Genomic DNA, 20,365 nt, shown 5'->3' on the forward strand with positions numbered 1-20,365 from the left:
GAAATCTTAGAATCCCTCCGGAAAGAGAGAATCTACGTTCCCAAGATATCCAATGGCTAGCACAAATTGTGCACTTTCATACTGTAATCTTGCTCCAAATCATGCCAATGCACACACATATGCAAGCATGGAAAGCTCCCTTTCAAAGGGGTTGTTCCTCGAGACAAAAGAAGAGAGAGGAGGAGAGTAACATGCAGCAAATGCTCACATGCATGCTTGCTGTAATTTTCTGCATATAACCAGAAATTCATACCTGAGCTCGCTCCTGCAACGAAATGGACGTCTTCTTCGCGATGGAAAAGCTCCAAACTTTGTGTGCACGAAGAAGAAGATGAGAGGACTTAGTCTATATGGTTCCCTTGCTGAAAACTGCCCTGTACACAGCGATTAAGGGCTGAAAACAGAGAGTTTACAGCCACTAGACGGTGATCCCTTCCACTTTTCGCGATGAAACTCTCCCAAAAGCTTGCTAAGGCTGCGAGAGACCTTGCTCTAGACGAAGAGAGCACGGAGGCTCCACATACGTAGCAAGGGCTGCTCACAAGGTCTAATGGAAAGCTTCAATGCAAAAGGATACACTCACAAGGGGACCTCCTAGCTTGAGAATGAAGGGGGCAGCTCCTTTTTATAGAAAGGGAGGGAGAGTAAAAAAACGCCATCAAGAGAGATAGAGAGAGAGAGAGCTTGCTTGGGCAAGTTGTGCCACTTGGCACACTTTCTTCTTTATAACTTAAACCATTCACTTTTAATCTTTTTAAAAGTTTGAGCCACATTAAAAATGTGCACTTGCACACACATTCACACACACAGAACTTGACCCTACTGCTACCACCACTACAGGTTCTCCGACTCAGTGCTACACCCGCACCCCTTCGGCATCACCTGTTCACACTTGTCCGGGCACCCATCACCTTTGTCCGGGCACCCATCTTGGACACTTGTAAAAGAAATAACTAACTTTAATTTAACTTATCCTAAGGGCCTTTAAAATAAACTTAGGCCTTAGGATTATTGATTCTGTGGACCCCATCTCATTCATATGCTTGTTCTAGCGCGCATCTATTTTTGAGCCTGATATTCTGAGGCTACAAAGTATCCCTTCACAAAGTCCCGATTTCCCAATCTTTAGGGTACTTTAGGATATTTGTTCTTATTATCCCTTTATGAAGTCCCGATTTCCCAATCTCTAGGGACTTCGGAATATCTAATCTGTTCGAGTCTCTCTGAGATATTCTAGCCACTTTCATTGGCACATCAGAGACTAAATTCAGCCCCCCTAAAATCAACAATATGCATCTCATCTGGACCTAGAGGACAAGGATCAGAAGTACATCATCCGCACGCTTGACATACAAAGTGCTTTCAGTTGGACTATTGCAAAAACCATGTGCACTCAAGTATGCATGAATCTTCTCATACCAAACACGAGGTGCTTGGTATAACTATATAATGCTTTCTTTAACCTGCACACTTTGTTCTCTTGCCCTTTCTGAACAAAACCACGAGGCTGCGTTACATACACTTCCTCATGCAAGTCACCATTCAGAAACGCAATCTTAATGTCCAACTGATGTACATTCCAACCAACCGTGGACTGGAGTCCTCTCATGGATCCTCTGCAGCAGAAATTGCTTCCAGGGCTCCCCACCTGGCAGCAGACCTTTGACTATGAGCTTTCCCAACAAAGCTCTGCTCTGGCAAACTGGATCCACGAGGCCTAGCCCTCTGCGTGACGTGGGAAGAATAATCACTAGCCATGCAACCTTGGCCCTGGCCGGCCGTCCATCCCCCCTTGACCATTGAAACGCTCATCAACGATGATTGTCCCAAATCTGATGAGGAGAAAGCACAAATGGCTAAGATTCCTTATGCGTCAGCTTGTGGTAGTCTCATGTATGCTATGGTATGGTAGCTACGAGACCAGACATTGCATTTGCAGTGGGAGTTGTCAGCAGGTATATGTCGAATCCGGGAAAGAAGCATTGGGATGTTGTCAAGTCAATTCTCAGATACTTGAGTGGCACGGCAGATCAACAGTTATGCTATGGTCGGGGAGATTTATCCATTGTGGGATACATTGACAGTGATTATGCAGGCTGTGCAGACAATCAGCGGTCCACTACTGGTTGGATCTACACATTCGCTGGTTCTGCTATTTCTTGGAGATCAGTTTTCAGAATTGTGCGTCAGTCTCCACTACAGAGGCAGAGTATGTTGCTGCTAGTAAAGCATGCAAGGAAGCTATATGGCTTACTTGTCTAGTAAGAGATTTTGGCTTGGAGCAGAAGTTGCCACAGTACTTCACAGCAACAGTCAAAGTGCTATTGCCTTGGCAAAGAATCCATTGTTTCATGCAAAGATGAAACACATAGACGTGCGTTACCATTTCGTACGAGATTGCTTGGCAGATAAGCGTATTGACTTGGTGAAGGTACATACCACTGAGAACACAGCAGATGCACTCCCAAAAAGTCTCTCCTCCAAGCAGTTCTGACACTGTCGACAGTTGATGCTACTCTTCTTCACTGACCATATACTTTGCACAGTATGGCCTCCCACCACCACCTTGGCCATTTAGTGGGAGAATTGTTGGGTAAATGGCCTCAGTGACCGGTGCCCACAGCCCATCACTAACCCACTAGCTTACTAACACTAAGTGTATAGTGTTATTTTTTGATAGAGAATAGAGCTGTGTGGATAGGGGTGCTCTTCCCCGCACATTCTGTGTGTGTTCCGTGTCTCTCTCTCTCTTGTGCTCTCTTTGCCTCGCAGGTCCGCTTCCACTGCACACCCTTCAGTTACCTAATGCTCAATCGTTTCTTATGCTTCACCTAGATCTAAATGCGTCCTTGAGATCACACACCCAATGCCCTCGTTTACTCTAATGTAGCGCCATTGGGATCGAACACCCAATGCCTACTCCTAATCCTATCCAACGGTTTTGCAACCGATTGGAGCTACTTACTAGTGGTGAGCTACGCGTATGGCACTCAACTAACTTAGGCAACCGTCCCTGGCAGAGGCGCCATTGTAGAACGGTGTTCGCTACCTTGCACCCTAGTGCTAAGCATAGCCACACTCGTCAACAAAGTGTGGTAAACACAATGTCAACCAAGGACTAAACCCAGTTAGTGCATGAAGGCTTATCTCTTACGGGAGAGTTCACATATGCATAACCCACCACTTGACATTCCTACCATTACCCACTCAATCGTACCCTCAATCCCTTTGCAATCCTAACACTAATCAAGAGAATAAGACAATGTATGGCAATCTCACATGCACACACACACACTCCTATTCCTTACACTTACACATTCTCATTCCCATTCAAGCATTGATTAAGTCTAGCTTTCCCTAATACAAGCAATGCTAATCTACCCTTAGTTGCTAGCAAACCTAATGTGATGTTAAATAAGAGCCGTAGGGTCACTCACTTAACCTCTATCGTAAATTCGGAAGGACAAGTACAGGAGGATAAATTGGACGCGAGGACACTTGAGGTGCATGAGGACCATGGAGATGGAGCCAAACTAAACGTAATGAAATGCTTGGATGACATTTTTTCGAAGATTTCTATACACGGGCATGTAGAGAGAGAGAGAGAGAGAAGCTTCACATTTGGGATGAGAACATGGAGGTGTGGCTTATAGCCTAATTTATTAAGGAGGAACGGAGATTTGCTACATGGCAGTAGTGAGTATCCATAGTCTACATACAGCTAGGTGGACACGATGCCAATGCTCCTCTCACAACCTTATTTATATGGAGCAAGTTTGTAGATTTTCAGATCCCTCTCTACCATGGTCTTTGAAGACGGGTGTATAAGGTTGTATAACTTCACCGGTTTAGTATATTTTTATTAATTAAAAGAGTAATAAGCTATGCTCTTCAAAACCTAAGGCCCAATACTCTTTGGAAAAGAGTAAGTGTGTGTAAAAGTTTCTTGAGACTTGCACCATGTTATTGATCAACATTCCTCTCCTCATGTTGAGTACTTTATTTTGTGTATATAAGTGTTACGAGCCTTTAAAAGATTAATGTGCAATTTCTTCTTTGTCGATCAAGCCATCAAACCTCTATACACACACACACACACACACACACACACACACGAGCCCTTACGAGGGTTAAATGGGTTAGCCTAGTAAAATGTGGTGATCGCTATGATCGCTAATGCCAAGTATGAACCAGCGAGCATGTATTTTCATCTCAATTGAAAAGCATGCAAAAAGAGTCAACCAGGTCACGTCGCCTGAGAGATTCGAACTCTCGCGGGGAAACCCCATATACTTAGCAGGCACACGCCTTAACCACTCGGCCAAAGCGACCCCCGGATGTCAACAGCGTCGAAAAGCTAATCCTCATACACAAACAAAGCCCTCTTTTGTACCATGCAATGGTTGCTGGAGTGAGGACGAATTACAGAACACGTTTGCAAAGGCACGATTGACCCTCACAAGTTGTCTGTAACATTGCCATTACATGACACGAGTAGCGCTTGTTACAACGCAACACTGTGACCTCATGGACTAACCTACATTTTTTAACTCCACATCACTGCATTCGTCAGGCATAGCCCACCTCTACCAGGTATTTGCCACTGTCCTCTTTTACACCACATACCCAAAACTAAAACGTTTCCATGTTACAGTGCATGTAGCCAAGCTATATGAGAAGGTATCCAATTAACAAACTGCTTGCTTGACCACCTTACAAGCTTCTAGCTGCATCTACACAGGAAACAGTGGGTAAAGCGGGTAGAAAGCATATCATAGCTGAATAATCATTTTTAGAAAAACCTATGTTTTCATTAATTATGGGTTAAGGCTGTCTAGCCAAAGCCATTCTTCATGACACTGGCCTTTCATAGCTGAATAATCATTTTTTAAACCTATGTTTTCATTAATTGTGGGTTAAGGCTGTCTAGCCAAAGCCATTCTTCATGAAACTAGGCTTTCATAGCTGAATAATCATTTTTTAAACCTATGTTTTCATTATTTATGGGTTAAGGCTGACTAACCAAAGCCATTCTTCATGACACTAGGCTCTCAAAATGGTTTGCTCTGCAGCAGTACCAATTATGTGGAGTTTCAGTTGATTAGAAATGTGAAGCATGTAAAGGTAGAACCCACCATCTTGCATAGTGTATTTAATTCTCTCAATATAAAATGAGATGATTCAGATCTATGAGAGAGGCAGAAGCCTTAAATTGAATAGCGTGTAAATAATTCAACCTTCTAGGACTCACATAAAAATAATCCAGTACTTGAAACAACCTACCTCACTGCGGTTTGATGAAATCCATTTTCTAAGGACCGAATGCCTGAAGCAGTTTAATGCAAGGCGTATGCCCATTAGTTGGTTTGCATCAATTGCTGGTGACTCAGCTGCTCTTTGTAGAGATTCTATGAGGATGTCTGCAATTGAAACAATTCCGGAAGTGCACTTCAGTAGAGAAATCATCACTGCAAAGCACACTATTTTTTCAACTGCGAAAAAGAAAAGCAAACAAACGCTTGGATATTCCAAGCTTTATTGGTTTCCTAAAATAAAACTTTGCATCAGGACAATGTAAAATACAGAAAAGGCCCAGGACAGCTCATACAAGTGCTTGGCTCACCTTTTCCATCCTCTGCATAATGCGCAAATAGGGTTGCTCCTTTGGTATGAAGAAGAACAATTCTTAAGATATCAAGAGCTGTTCACAAAGTCCCAAGCAAAACCAATGATGAGCTTATCTAGTAATCATTTTGCAAAGCCCAGCTTGAATCGATCGCCGTTATGTGAAATATAATAAATCTAGCGCATGAGTAAGAAAATTTGATGTAAATATTTTTTATTTGAGCTTTAAGGCAATCCTGGAGATCAAAATTCAACAATTTCACCATGCCTTCAATATGATATGCTGCAATATTAAAGCACAAAGTCCCAGGTTCCACTCATTATAGTGGGATCAACTTGATGTTGGGACTTGAACAAGCAATAACTATACACATACTGGCCAAGGCAAGCAGCCAGTGTTCTCAACAGCACAACAATGGGCACATGGAAAGAGCTGAACCTGGAAACAGCATAGATGCTGGCCATGATACAAGCAGCTTTCTCAAAGGCATAATATTCTCATCTGATAAAGTGCTCGTATGGTAGTGTGACTGGTCCTTTAAGATTGACATAGTTACATGTAGTTTTGAAAGCTCTACTTTGTTAAGGGCAAGATCTCTCTTTCCCTGCAGAAATGACACTAGAAAGTCAGCAAATTGTGTAAACTCTTATGTTTCTAATATTGCATTTTTGTCAGAAAAGTGTATGAGGTGATGCTGCACACAACATTCCTGCCTAGAGTATTACCTCCTCAGCTGCTAAAGATGAATTAAACAACTCCAACTTCCTCGTGATCCCATCATATTGGGCTGCATCAAATAACAGCATACCTTTCTGCAATAAAGGAAGATAAATTCAACACATACCAATCATAGTAAAGTATGTAAAAGATACCAAGCATAGAGACTAGATACATTGTACCATACATGCATTGTGTGCATACACAGAGTATTGATCAGTTACATTATGTATGTTGCCTTGTTGTATAATAATAAATATATGGTGTATACACATCAGCTTGCACACTCTCTCGCACCTGCCATGTGCTCCCTCTTGACTTGCCTGCACCCCTTTTTTCCACTTTCCTCTAGTCAGACCCCCCCTTTTTCTTCTTGTTCATAATCCTGCAGCCCCAGCTCTCTTCAGCCCCTACTCAGAGTGCATTAGCCCTTCCCCCTTCATCTTCCTTGTCACCTGCCTTTTTTCTGTTCCCACCTTTCCTTCCTCCCTAAGCTCTTCATCCCCACTTTTATCAGCATTTGATTGCCTCAGTTCCCCCTGCCCTGAGAGGACTCCGTTGTGGCCTCTCCAACACCCTCAACCGATCATACCCTAAAATGCAATCTTTCGGAAATGGACCCTTGGCTTCTTTCTATCTCAACTGCTTCAAACACTATAGTGTCCAGGATTGCCACAGGCAGACCGACCAGTGGCCACCTCAGATATAACCTGCAAGAGTGTGGAGGTGCGTGAGGGATATTCAGCTCCCTAGCCAAGTCTATCTCAGGGTTGAATTCTCAGAAAGAAGGGCAAACAGTGTCCTCCACACAAGCCCCATCACCACGCACAGCTCTACAGTTTGCTTTGCTAGATGGCTCTGTGGCTTAAAGCGGCCCTAATCTCCCCAAGTTGAATTTCCGATGGTGTTTTATTTCTTGGGCCTGCCTGAGGAGTACCACAAGCTTGTCCAGACTACTAATTGTCACTTGGGACAGTGCCTCGTGGGGCAGGAATCCCATCCCCCTGGACTGGACCATCATGACCTGACAGTATAGCTCCATATGGCATAGAGGCCAGTGATTGTTGCTGCACGTCTAGAGGCAGGCCAGTTGTTACTAAACATGTCCACAACATGTCTGAATTCAGTGGATAACCAGTTCTAAAGCATAAATTGCATCACTAGCACAGCAAGCATGTAGATTGCCCAAGGTGTTTTTTGAAGCAACTTTTGGGATGTGCTTTAATACGTGAGATTGAGTTGAACTAGAACCACTAGATGCTGATAAGCCTGCACAATAGAAATAAGCAAGAATCACTGATGTTCAAGTTCCAATAGCAACTTTTGGGTGAAAAAGAAAACCTAAAACACTATATTTCATACCGTTCATCCAAGAAGGTTGCTGTTGGGGGACACATGCATTTCCTGCAAGGAGAAAAGAATCTAATGCTTATGAAAGCCTGAAAATTTCTCGTCCTAGTTCAAAACTGAGGAATCTTTTTGTGCCTAGCTCAAAAAATCACTTAACTGGAAAATATATGAGCATGCAGCAATACAAATACTATTGATGCACAAAGTACAAAGGTTGCACACGCAACAAGCACAAGCATAAATCTTTCTCATGAATAACTTTATGACCATTCTTTCTTTTTTTCACCGGGGTGGGGGGGGAGGGGGGGGGGGGGAGGGGGGAGGTGCACTGTGGTAAAAACCAGTCCTCTATTACCAAAAAACTATATACATGGGGAGGATGTACGTCAAAGAGAAGTCATCAAAGGAAGAAAGCTAAAAACAAAAGAAAAAGACTTCAAACTATGGGATGTCAATAGCCTCTAGCTGTCGTTGACAGTCATGTAGGGATTGGCAAAGATTAACACGAAAGAAAGCATAAGCATCCAAAGGAGGCTGTCGAAACATAGTATGGTTCCTAGCCAGAGTGCCCAATATCTCATCCAAATGATGAAAAGTGTCAAATCCAGCCATGCAAGATGGCAGAACACCAAAAATCCAGAAGGGTTTTCCTCCTTTGAAGGATGGAAAACATCCTCGGAGGTTGTGAGTTAGTGCTTGCAAGAAATTTCTGGACTCCGTGCAATGCCAAAGAAGATGAGAAATAGACTCTAAATGTCGTCCACATCTACAACATCTATCACTAGAGATATGTTGTTTTGCCAAAAAAGGAGAAACTAGAAGTATTCCCACAAGGCATCTCCATACGAATAGACGTTCTTTGAGAGGCCCCAAATTATTCGAAGTCTTTGTTTCCACCATTTATAGTAGTCTTATGCAAGCCCCATAAAGCATCAGCATGAGGTTGAATCCATGGTGAAGGAAGTAACACTTTGTACACATTACTTGTTGAAAGCGCATTCAATCGAAGAGAGCTGGTATGACCAACAAGTTGCCAATCATGAAGTCTGTCCTGATCATCCAAGGGTGGGATGGGTTCAAAAGGCCGCAACAACATAGTAATAGTTTTCCACGCTCGCCTATGATGCAAACCCAAGTTGTCTTTCAAATAGGCTTATGGGAAAGTCATCACAAATCCATTATCTATGACATCCACCACAATGATAACTCTAATAGAGGCCAAAAAGCATGCCTTTCGTGGTTCTTGTACTGCAAGTGGTCAAAGAAACACCAAAGACCAATGGATGCTTTCCAATCGAAAAGAATTCCCAGTCAGCACATCTCTTCCATGCCAGTGAACAGAAGACAAAGCTAATGTGCAATCACAAAGAAGAGAAGATGCAAAAGGCCATCCTAGAATTTTTCCTTCAAATATACTACGCACTGCTTCCCAGTGAGAAATGTGCCAATTGCCATAAGTTCTAGTTTTGATAGAAGCACACATACCTGCAAGCATTATGGCCCACGGCTACCAAGTTGAAAGAAAGTGGAAATCATGGTGGCTTTTCTTGCCAAGAGATGATAATGTAGATCAAGTATATTTAATCCACCGTGCATTTTAGGAGTGCAGACCAAAGATCATCTCAAAAGGCATAGAGCTCTCATATGATGCTTGGTTTTCCATAGCAATTTCAATACATTAGACATAAAAGAATCAATATCGATTTTACGCCAAATCAACAACGGCAATTAAAATTGCACATAGGCCATAATGATTGATTGAACAATTCTGAGACGCACATGTAAAGGCCATGTAGAAAGCTTTCAACATGCTAGCTTGGCCTTCAATTTGTTCAATACCCAAAGAATAGCATCCTGCGTAGACATATGCCATGCCAGTGGATATCCCAGATATCTAACCAGGTGGTCTATTGGAATAATTTGCCCTGACCATAACAGTGCATGCCAGTCACAAGAAGTCAACAGCAGAGTAGACTTAGAAAAGTTGACATAAAGTCCAACTACTTTACTGAACAATTCCAAAGTTTTCATGATGCACTTGAGATCATCCGGATCATTTTTAGGCATGATCAAAGAATCATCTGCATAGACTTGAGCCACAAAATTCGAACCATTCTTATGTGAAAGCAAGTATTCGGAGGCTGCCTTTGCACAGGTCACTGTTGCATAGAGCACATGTCTCCGTGCCATATGTTCCTCGTCGGGGTCTAATGCATGCACCTACTGCTGCCCATCAGATAAGGGGAAGAGAAAGCTGGAAGATGTGTTTCACCATGCCAAGAGGCTTAAAGAATTTAATGCAGGTGACAAAGCTGTAAAGTTTAAAGCTTATCATGGTGATTGTGATGCAAGCAAGGCAATGGCTTTTATAGCCCAGTTTGACATTGCCTTCAGTGATGAGGAATTCTTGTGTTCTGGGTCCTAGTTCCACACTTTCCGATGTGCTAGATTCGTGCCCAGAAATGCCAGTAATGTACATGTTCCATGACCGGGAGATTTATCCATAAATCAACTGCACATGCACACATGTTCACATGCTTGACATTGTTTTCGCGTGACCTATATTCGTATGTTTGCGTGCTATGAATGTCCAGATCACAGGCCTGGGACGCCTACCCGTGAACCGTGCGAGTGCTGTGTTTTCTGACTTGTTTTGTAGCCTGTGAACAGATGGTAAGTTTGCTCAAAAACTTATTTTTATTAAAATCTCTTTATTATAGAGTTATAACCTTTGCAGGTTCACACTTGTTATAAGTGAGTGGACATTTAATGAGTGTGCACAGGGCCCAACCCGGTGGGCACCCCTCCTTGGGCACACAAACGATCAAACGTTGTGTAGAGGGCCACCCACTCATACTTGGTGACCCCTCATGTATTGTTGGGGTTGGTGGACAAACTCAACAAGCGCATGCAAGGAGATTCGAAGGAGGGTCGCGAACAAAAGACCATCGTTTTTCTTTTTTCGAGGAGTGGGCTGCTGGCTCTGCATTTTTTTTTGCTGATCTCCCTTGCTTCATGTGCTGCTGGTGCTGGCCGCCTCTTCTACAAGTGCTGCTGGTGCTGGACGCCTCTCCTGCAAGATCTGCTGGTGCTGGCAGCCTTCCCTACAAGAGCTGCTGGTGCTGGCCGCCTCTTCGTTACTGTTACTGGCCGCCTCTTCTACAAGTGTTGCTGGTGCTGGATGCTTCCCTTACAAGCGCTGCTGGTGCTGGCTGCCTTCTCTTCATGCGCTGCTGGTGCTGGACACCTTCCCTACTAATGCTGCTGCTGCTGGCCACCTCCCATACAGGTGCGGTTGCTGGCCGCCATCCTTACAGGCTGCTGCTGGCTATTATTTGCCTCCACGATTAGACAGACAAACATCATCATTTTGCTCATCAAGTTATCTCCCACCGAGAGTACCCAGTCCAGGTGCTAGTACGGTCACGCCAGCATTGTGCGTGGACCCAGAAAACCAGTATCATGGCTGTTTACTCCAGTGAAGGGCGGAAAGATCTTTCTCGAAGGACATCGACTACGAAGGGAATTCTTGTCCGAATTACTTCTTTGGTATTTGTATTCATGCCTGGTGCATTTATGGAAAAATCTGGCTTCAAAGCGCGTGGAACACTGTACCAATAAAATACTCCGATAATATACTCGGTATTTGGGGGGGGGGGGGGGGGGGCCGGTCGGCCCGGGATTCCGTCCCTAGTGTGGTGTACTGAGCATTATCTATTTTCAGTTTCGTCTTTTGTCTTGAGTTGTCATAAGGATTTCAAGTGCTTAAGTGTTGCTAAACCTCGATACGGCCTAGCGGAGTGAAATTACATTGGTATCAGAGCACGGTTGTTTCCCTCTCCTCAGTGGGGAAACGATCTTGTGGGCTTGGACACCGTGTTGATAGCACACTTGACACTATGGACAGCCAAGCAAGACGAAGAGGTGCCCAACTCTAGAGGCTACTCTAGTGCGACACATGCCTCGGATGCGTCTCGTGGTCGATATGTGGCAAACCCTCATGATCCGAATGTGGTTTTGGTGGGACAGCCGTCCTGTTGCAAGGAAAAGGTTTGTGAAGAGGAGCCCGACGCATTGAGAGCTGAATTGGATCATGTGAAGAGGCAATTGCAGGCAAGAGAAAAGGAGTTGAAGCTTCTTCATGAGAACCCGCAAGTTCACAAGCTCATTGAAGCCACCAAAGCTGAATCCATGGTGGACCATACTTTTGATTCCATGGCTAGGGAATTGGGTGTGAAGCCAAGGGAGTTGGCCCTTACTTATCTCATTCGCAACGGAGATGTAATGGAAGGTGGAGCAGATGTTCTTAAGTTCAAAAAGCCTCCTCGCATAGAGCCAAGTGGTGCCATTTCTCGCAGGATTAAATCTTTTGTACAACAAGAACAACCCTCGATGACTTCTTGCCATGCTTCTTCACCTCAAAATGTAAGGGATGAGAGACGTGCTTATTCCAAAGAGGGTGGATAGCAGGTGGTTATGCACATGTAGGACATGAACATCATGCAAGCCATAGTACTTTGCCCATTGAATTGGCTAGTGGAGAAACTACACATGGGCTGAAACTCTCGCTATACAGGTGATGAATATGATGAAAATTCAGCTCATGGTACTCATGCCAAAGAGTATTCTCGTGTGCATGACCAAGAAGAGATGTATCCATGCATGCCGGAAGGCCACCGATTCGCAGGGCACATGCCACTCTGCCTCATGTATCTCACCATGATATGCTGGATGCCCATGCACCCAGGGCTGCCCCATTGGATAGGGGTAAGATAAAGAACCCAATACAAGAAGGCTCAAGGACTCTAAAGCAGGTGACAAATCCATCAAGTGTGAAGCTTACCATTTGGAGTATGATGCTTCCAAGGTGATGGCCTTTGTTGCTCGGTTTGACATTGCATTTAGTGATGAGGCTTTTTCCGAAAAGTCAAAAATCAGATATGTACAGTGGACTATCTAATGGGTTCCCTCTCTCTAATCCCACTCATTCCGGAGTTTACCATCTCTCCTCGCCCCATCGGTGTTGCAGCCGACCATGCATACCTGGCCTTCTCCCTCACATGCCGGTACACCATGCAACCACCTGCTTTGCCCCATCACCGCCCGAGATACCACTTCACCAAAGAGACCTCTTCCATCTATTCTGATCATGTCTACCGCAACCTCTCCAACCTCGACCCCCACATCCCACTTGATGAGCTTTCTACACACCTCTCAGCCACCCTCCATACGTCCGCTACAGCCGCCTTCCCACACTCCAGAGCCACCCCTACATCACCACGAGGGACTGTCCCACAGAATAGCTGGTGCAACAAGAAATGTCGTGATACCCGAGCCCGTCTACATAGGGAGATGGCACTAGGATCCACCACTCACCACCAGGCGCGAGTGATCTTTCGATGTCTCACACGGAGAAAGAAGAGAGCCTACCTAGCCAAGCTTGAGCAGGAGCTATACCAGCTATTTCGGAAGGGACTGTAAGGAGGCCTGGAGGATCTTCCGAATCATTGCCTTCCAACTCCGATTACTTCACCCAGCACCTGGCACACCTATGCCACCTCTCTCTACCATGTCCCCAAGCAGCCACCTCTCCCCCATCCACCCGAACCTCGTCCCCCACACTCTTCCTTCTTTCACCTCAGCATGGTGAGAGATGCTATTGACAGGATATGCAGACTGGGAGAGCACAAGATCATGATGGACTCCTCACCAAGCATTTCTCCCATGCTAGGGACACGCTAGCCCCTTTACTGGTTCACATGTTTAACAGGGTTTTATGTGAGGGCTTCCCCATCAGCTGGTCATCGAATACTATTGTACCTATCTTGAAAGCAGGTGACCCCATGGACCCCAACAACTATAGGACTATCATGATTGGTCACACCTTGGCCAAGATTTATGGTTCGATTTTGGAGCATGAGCTTAGTAGATGGTCCGAGGAGCAGAGACTCAGAGCACCGGGGCACGCAGGCTTCACGAGAGGGCAGATCATATCTTTACACTACGGGGGATCATTGAGGAGGGGACAGCTCACGGGCAATGGATATACTGCTGCTTTGTGGATTTCCGCAAAGCTTTTGATACTGTCCCACGGGCCATACTGATCAAGAGACTGCAAGATATGGGAGTGCCAGCAAAGATGCTATGTGGGATCATTACACTCTATGAGTCAGTCAGAGGCAGAGTACGGGCTCCAGGAGGTGACTCAAAGATCATACACAGCACTATCGGGGTGAAGTAGGGCTGCCCCTTGTCTCCTACTCTATTTGGTCTATACATTGACGAGATCTCGGATTACATAGATAGACAGGGAGGACCAGGAGCACATTTGACAGGAGTCTTGATACCGATCCTATTGTATGCAGCTGATATTGTTCTTATTTCTGATTCACCAGAGGGGCTGTAGAGGCATTTGGATGCATTACGGGCCTTTTGCGAGGACCGGGACCTTACTGTGAACCTTAGAAAGACCAAGGTCATGATCTTTAACACCTCCTCACAGTGGATAACTAGATCTGGAGTACAGTTTACATACAGTGGAGAGCCTGTGGAGTATGTTACCTCATATGTATAGCTTGGCATCACTTTTGCTAGACCTCAGTTCTCGATGCGGAAGGCGGCCGACGCTAGATTGACGTGGGGATATGCAGCCCTTGGCTCGCTAGAGAGTCAATGCTCACAGATACAGTTTCAGAAGCCGAGGACAAAGCTTTGGGTATTTGATACTCTAGTTACACCTGCACTACTGTATGGTGCCCCCATCTGGGGTCCTAGCTTATACCACAGGAGGAGACAGAGCAGAGAGCCGGCCGAGACAGATATAGAGGAGGTATATGATGGGTGGAAGCCGATGGAGAGGCCCCTAGTGGCGATGATCTCACACATGATTAGGAGTAAACCATCAGTGCCACATGAGATTGTGCGGGCAGAGATGGGCACCGCACCAATAGTGACACAGGCTCTATTCCAGACAATGACATACTGGCATAGGCTATTGGAGCTTCCACTTGATACATACCCCCGGCTAGCCCTCGAGTCCTCGAGACAGTTGACACTTGAGGGAGATATAGAGTGCTGGTATGCACAGGTAGGCACTTGGTTTGGCATGCACGGTATGCAAATGGAGGCACTCCCCCCCTTCCAGTACAGCATAGAGGCCCCGTGATGATGTGTGATTCCATTATTAAATAGTGAAGACCTAGTGTATGCACATTAGGGGCCATGTTAATGATATTGGTATCAGCCGCACAAAGCAGAACAGGGTTATCAGGAAGGACATTGTCAGACTGGATACTCAGAGGACGTGGATCTCACCTAGTCGTCCACTGGGGACAAAGATGGCCTTCTACAGCGATATGCCTGACAGAGGATGGGTTCATCATCCATCCACGCTACATGGACATACTCCTATGCTTTGGAGTGAGATGTGCGATCGGCCAGATCCGCACCTCGTCCCACCAGCTGAGAGTGGAGACTACCAGATATGGGCCTAGGGCGACCGCACCAGAGGACAGGATATGCCAGCTCTGTCACACAGAGCCCGAGACAGAGGACCATTACATATGCCGATGCCCCGTGTACTATGAGATTCGGGGGAGGTTCCACTGCCTCTTCCGAGCTGGGTTCGGACCACTTTCCAGGATCATGGACTTCCCGGATCAGAGATGCTTGGGACTTTTTCTTCTAGAGCTCCGTAGACACAAGGAGTCCTTAGTGAGATCCAGATCAACTGTACTTGCTCGAGGACCAGCACAGAGAGCTCTCACTGACTTCTTCTTCCATACCAGCACTCCAAGGGCCGATCCACCCATCATACCCAGACCACAGGCTAGAGTAGGAGCTCGGCTGAGAGGTGTGACACTCGAGAGAGCCACTGAGCTATGCAGAGCTCGACACCCCAAACCCCATGGCCCTCGCCCACGGCCACGCCACCACAGGAAGATCCACGCCATCATCTCCCATCATCGAAGGACCTTCTCGCGCCAGCTCAGTTTTACCACCTTGAGCACCATGTCACAGCGGCCCATGAGGGATGTATTAGGGTGATATGAGAGCTCTCTGCTCACGTACCTAGATCTGATTTTAAAGTTCTAGATTTTTGTTATCTTTCTTTATTACTATTTTGTACCCAGGATTATGTACCTCATGGATATGATGTAACCTTTTGGTCTCATAGGTCATTTTGGCCTTTTGAAGACGTTAATACAACTTTCTTTATTTCTTCTCTCTCTCTCTCTCTCTCTCTCTCTCTCTCTCTCTCTCTCTCATGGCATCTTCTTCACAAGCAACCTTCGGCTCCGCACGTCGTGGTGGTGCTAGAAGAACCGACGGTTGGTCATGGTGGGAAGAGGTTAATGCCAACCGCCCTGGAAGTGGAGGAGGTTCCACCCGTGATCTTGCAAGCTTTGCTCCTATAGGCGGACAAGTGGGTCCGACAAAGTGAGAGCCCACCTTATGCATGAGTCCGGGCACGAGGTTCGATTTTGCACAGGAATCACATCGGAGAAGAGAGAGGAGCTTCTTGAGCGCATTGCCGGGCATGAGGCTTTGAGGGCTGCAAGGCCGGCACGTGTGGCTATGGATCCTGCAGCATTTGTGACACCACCCGAGGGGTTTGTTTCATCTACCACATCTACACCACAGCCACATGGTGTAGGTTCCTTTACAATGCCCACACCCGCGCGGCGACAAAGTACACTTGAGGGAAGTTGGGATCCTAAGAAGAAGGAAGAGATTGATACAACTGTGGCTCGTTTCTTCTTCCATGACCATATTGCTTTCCATACTGCTAGGTAAGCCTTGACTCTTCCCTCTTGACATGATTTTTCTAAGTTTCATTCTTGAAAGTTCACTTGATTCTTTTTGTAATCAGATCCGAGTACTTCAAGGCTATGGTGAAGAGGATTGGGGAGTATGGTCCAAACTACAACCCCCCATCATCGGAGTCTTTGCGCACCACATTGCTCAACAAGGAGAAGCGTCTTGTCGAGCAAGCTGCAGAGAACACAAAGCGGCTATGGGCAAAGAATGGAGTGTCACTCATTGCAGATGGATGGAGTGACACACGAAAGTGGTCCATCCATGGTCTCGTTGCATATTCCCATGGCGAGATATACTTTATTGCTTCACATGATGCCTCAAGGACAGGGAAGAGTGCAGACGTGCTTGCAACAAAGTGGGCAAGTGGCATTGAGCTCATGGGCCCGGAATGTGTGGTGGGTTTTGTTGCAGATGGCGAGGCTGCAAATAGGGCAGCTGGAGCTATTATTGAGGGCATGTATCCACACATGACTCTGTCATATTGTATGGCACATTGTTTGAACAATCTTTTAAAGGATATTGGAAAGATGTCGTGGATTGAGCTTATCATTTAGGAGGCCAATCAAATGGTAACATTTGTCTTGAACCACCAGTTCCTCCGCCACGAGTTCTCCAAGAAATCAAGACACCCGATTTGCCTTCAACTTCTTGATGAAGAGAGTGCAGTGGTGCATTGAGGCAGCTCTTCATCAGCGACGAGTTCACCACTTCTACATTGGCTTCGACAGCCATAGGCATATTATGCAGGAAGCATGCAGAGAGCACTTCCTTTTGGGAGGATGTGAAACGCATTGATGCTATGGTGAGGCCTATTGTCCACTTGTTGAGGCTTGTAGATGCTATGCAGCCATGCATCGGGAAGGTGTATGAGGCGATGGATAGAATGATAGAGAAGTTGCAAGAGTTAGAGCCCGATGAGAACAGATACGAGGAGATTCGTTCCTTATGTGTGACGAGGTGGAACTTCTATGCCTCTCCCTTGCATGCAGCTGCATAGATGGTGGACCCTGAGTTTCAGGGCAATGGACACGAGAGTGACAGAGAGGTCAGTGATGGTTGGAGACGCATCTTGGATCGCCTAGTGCCAAATGGAGGCATTAGGTGCAAAATCAGACCAGCTTGCTGCATACAGGTCCTTTCGTGGTGCTTTTGGTTGTGCGGATGCACAAGAGGATAGGTTGAAGGTTGGGGTTGCTTTTTGGTGGGAAGACTATGGTTCAGATGGGCCTCAGCTGCAACACTTGGCTATCCGCATTCTCAGCCAAGCTGTAAGCTCCTCTTGTTTGGAGCAGCTTTGGAGTTCTTACAGCCATATTGCATCAAAGAAGAGGAACGCCTTGGTGTAGAAAAGGCCAATGATCTTGTCTTTGTAAGCGCAAACTTGCGAATGCTTTGCAAGGGTACGACTGCAAAGGCAGATCCCTTTACTCAGTGGGAGATGGAGCAGGAGGAGGGAAATGAGAAGGTGGAGACACAACAGAGCCCAGAGGACAATGGCACTACCTTTCAAACTAGTCATGTAGGCAACCATGATCATGACGCCAGTACTTCTCACGCTCCAGCCTCTGATTGAGCATTGTAGGCTCTATGATTTATCATTTAGCTATGTTTCATTGTTTTTACTTTTGAGTCTTGACTCAGCACTTTATGTGCATTGTAGACACTAGTCTTTTGTTATTTGATAGTGATCATAATTCCATGCTTATATATTGGTTTGAACTTTGTCGGTGTACTTATTAGCGCATGTTCGGTGTTTGCGCACGTATTGTACATTTAAAGTGATGCCTTGAAAGTTCAAAGTGTAAAAACATAAATGTTATTTTATTTAGTGTGCTTTGTAGTCAATAAATTGCATATTCCATATGCCGTCCCCGTCCCCGTCCCCTGCCTTTTGTCGTTCCCCGTCCCCATCCCGGTTCCCTGTCCCATGTTACTATGGTCTAGAAGAGCGCACCCGTTCTCCAGCTCCTCTTTTTGCGTCTCCTCCTCCCTCTCCTTCCGTTTCCCAGATTCCAGATCCTCTACAAAGGGACCCTTTCGAAGGGTCACGACCGCAGCCGAGTTCGATGCTTGAGTTGCAGATGCGTGCAATGGAGATTCGACAACGTGAAGACGATGCCATGCGACGTGTGGAACATGATCGATACCTAGCGGCTTTGGACGCAAGACTGACACCAGGGGCTTCCCCAAGTCATTTTCCCAAGAAAATGAACGTCAATAAGTAAATGGTAAACTCAACCCCACAACTCTTTATTCATGGTTGCATCAATTTGAAGCTTACTTTGCCGCAATTCGAAAAAGTGATACTGACAGGGTGATCTTAGCTAGTTGGTACTTGGAAGGTGAGGCCATTCCTTGGTGGACCCAGTGGGCTCATGCCCACACCAGATTAGATATGGCAGCTTATGTTTGGGACGAGTTTGTCCTCGACCTTAAGCAACGGTTTTTACCGCCCCATTACCTTGAGCGACTCGAAGACAAGTCTAGGGAAGCACGTCAAAACACACAACCAATCCTTCGGTTTGGCAATAAAATTTCAAACTTATGTTTGCAGTTGGGCTTATCTGATACGGACAAGAAAGGGCAATTCCTTTATGGCCTTGACACACAAATCCAGTGGGAGGTGCATGTCACCATTTGGCCACCCAAATGGTGCACTCTTGCTTTCACACTATGTACATATTGGATTGGTGTCCATGGCTTATGGAATATGCCTATGCAGGTGATTGACACGTGTCATGCTGTATAGTTGGATATGATATTCCGCTGGGACTTGATGTTATCATGCCCGAAATATCTGGAGGACTTGGCTTTCCGCTGGGACTTGTGCCTTTGTGTACATGCCCGGAAACGCCTGGAGGACTTGGCTTTCCGCTGGGACTTGTGCCTTTGTGTACATGCCCGGAAACGCCTGGAGGATTGGCTTTCCACTGGGTCTGGTATCGCATATACTTGCCTGGAAACGCCTGGTCTTATATGGTTTCATGAACGGGAATTGCTCATGCCAATGCTGCATTGCATAGCATCTTTATGTGCTTGCCTGCAAATGAAATTGCATGCTGTTTTCATGCCTGCATGACCTATGTGTAGTTCCGGGCTAGGGGACGCCCGCCCGTGAACCGTGCGTGTGAAACTGTCTGCTGACATGGTTGTGTGGCATGTGAACAGGTGGTAAGTATTACCCAATCTAGGCTCAAATAGCCCTTAGGACTTAGCCAATATTTATAAGTGAGTGCGTTCCCATTTCATTAAAGTTTGGGCGCCCAAAAGTCACTTATAAATTATGACCGCTTCCAAGTTCACACTCACTGAAGTCCCGAGGCGGACAAGACTCAATGTCCAGGACCTGATCCTCCCTTTTTACTCATAAATGGGCATCTCCCCATGTCCCTTCACCTGATTGGACCCCAATTCACTTACTTATTAAGAGAAATTCGTGTTTTCTCTTCATGAGGATTTTTGGAGGCTGAAAACTCTGTTTTTCCACCATTTCTCTCCATTTCCAAGCTCTCCATAGCCATACCCAACTTGCTAGGGTGTTTTCCAAGCTTCCAAGAGTGATTCCAAGTGCTAATCACTCTCCTACTCACTCCCAATGACTGAAATTCAGCAAAACAGCTCTCATTTTTGCTGTAATTTCTGGTCTTTTTGCTGAAAACCCTAATTTCAGCCTTCCTTTCTCAAGTTGAACCATAGGGGAAGCTTTCCCAAGGTTCCCTTCATCCTCTTGAAGACTTTTGTCGCGAAGGATTGCGGCAAATCGAAGATATCAACACTTCTAAAGCTTCCAACGCGAAGGCTTCCGCTTGCAACAACTTCTATGAAGACTGGTAAGCTAATTGGACAATGTGT

The 20,365-nt window shown here is 45.8% G+C and overlaps 1 protein-coding gene and 1 non-coding gene across 2 annotated transcripts in view; both read right to left on the reverse strand.

The window, feature by feature from the left end:
* Nucleotides 1-20,365, reverse strand: part of LOC147639652 (uncharacterized) — a 68,251-nt gene that overhangs the window by 19,768 nt on the left and 28,118 nt on the right. Inside the window, exons 2-7 of the mRNA XM_086772497.1 lie at nt 7,706-7,747; nt 7,551-7,612; nt 6,352-6,438; nt 6,065-6,230; nt 5,624-5,701; nt 5,284-5,420 (exon numbers count right to left, since the gene is read on the reverse strand). Of these exons, the coding sequence (XP_086628623.1) occupies nt 5,284-5,420; nt 5,624-5,701; nt 6,065-6,230; nt 6,352-6,438; nt 7,551-7,612; nt 7,706-7,712 (537 nt within the window). The 5' untranslated portion in view covers nt 7,713-7,747. The remainder of the gene's footprint in view (nt 1-5,283; nt 5,421-5,623; nt 5,702-6,064; nt 6,231-6,351; nt 6,439-7,550; nt 7,613-7,705; nt 7,748-20,365) is intronic.
* TRNAS-GCU (transfer RNA serine (anticodon GCU)) lies at nt 4,250-4,331 on the reverse strand. The gene has a single exon. It is a non-coding gene; the product is annotated as a tRNA-Ser (tRNA).

This window comes from Cibotium barometz, chromosome 3, assembly GCF_041138505.1.
Source record: "Cibotium barometz isolate CiBa-2024 chromosome 3, ASM4113850v1, whole genome shotgun sequence".
Lineage (NCBI taxonomy): Eukaryota > Viridiplantae > Streptophyta > Polypodiopsida > Cyatheales > Cibotiaceae > Cibotium > Cibotium barometz.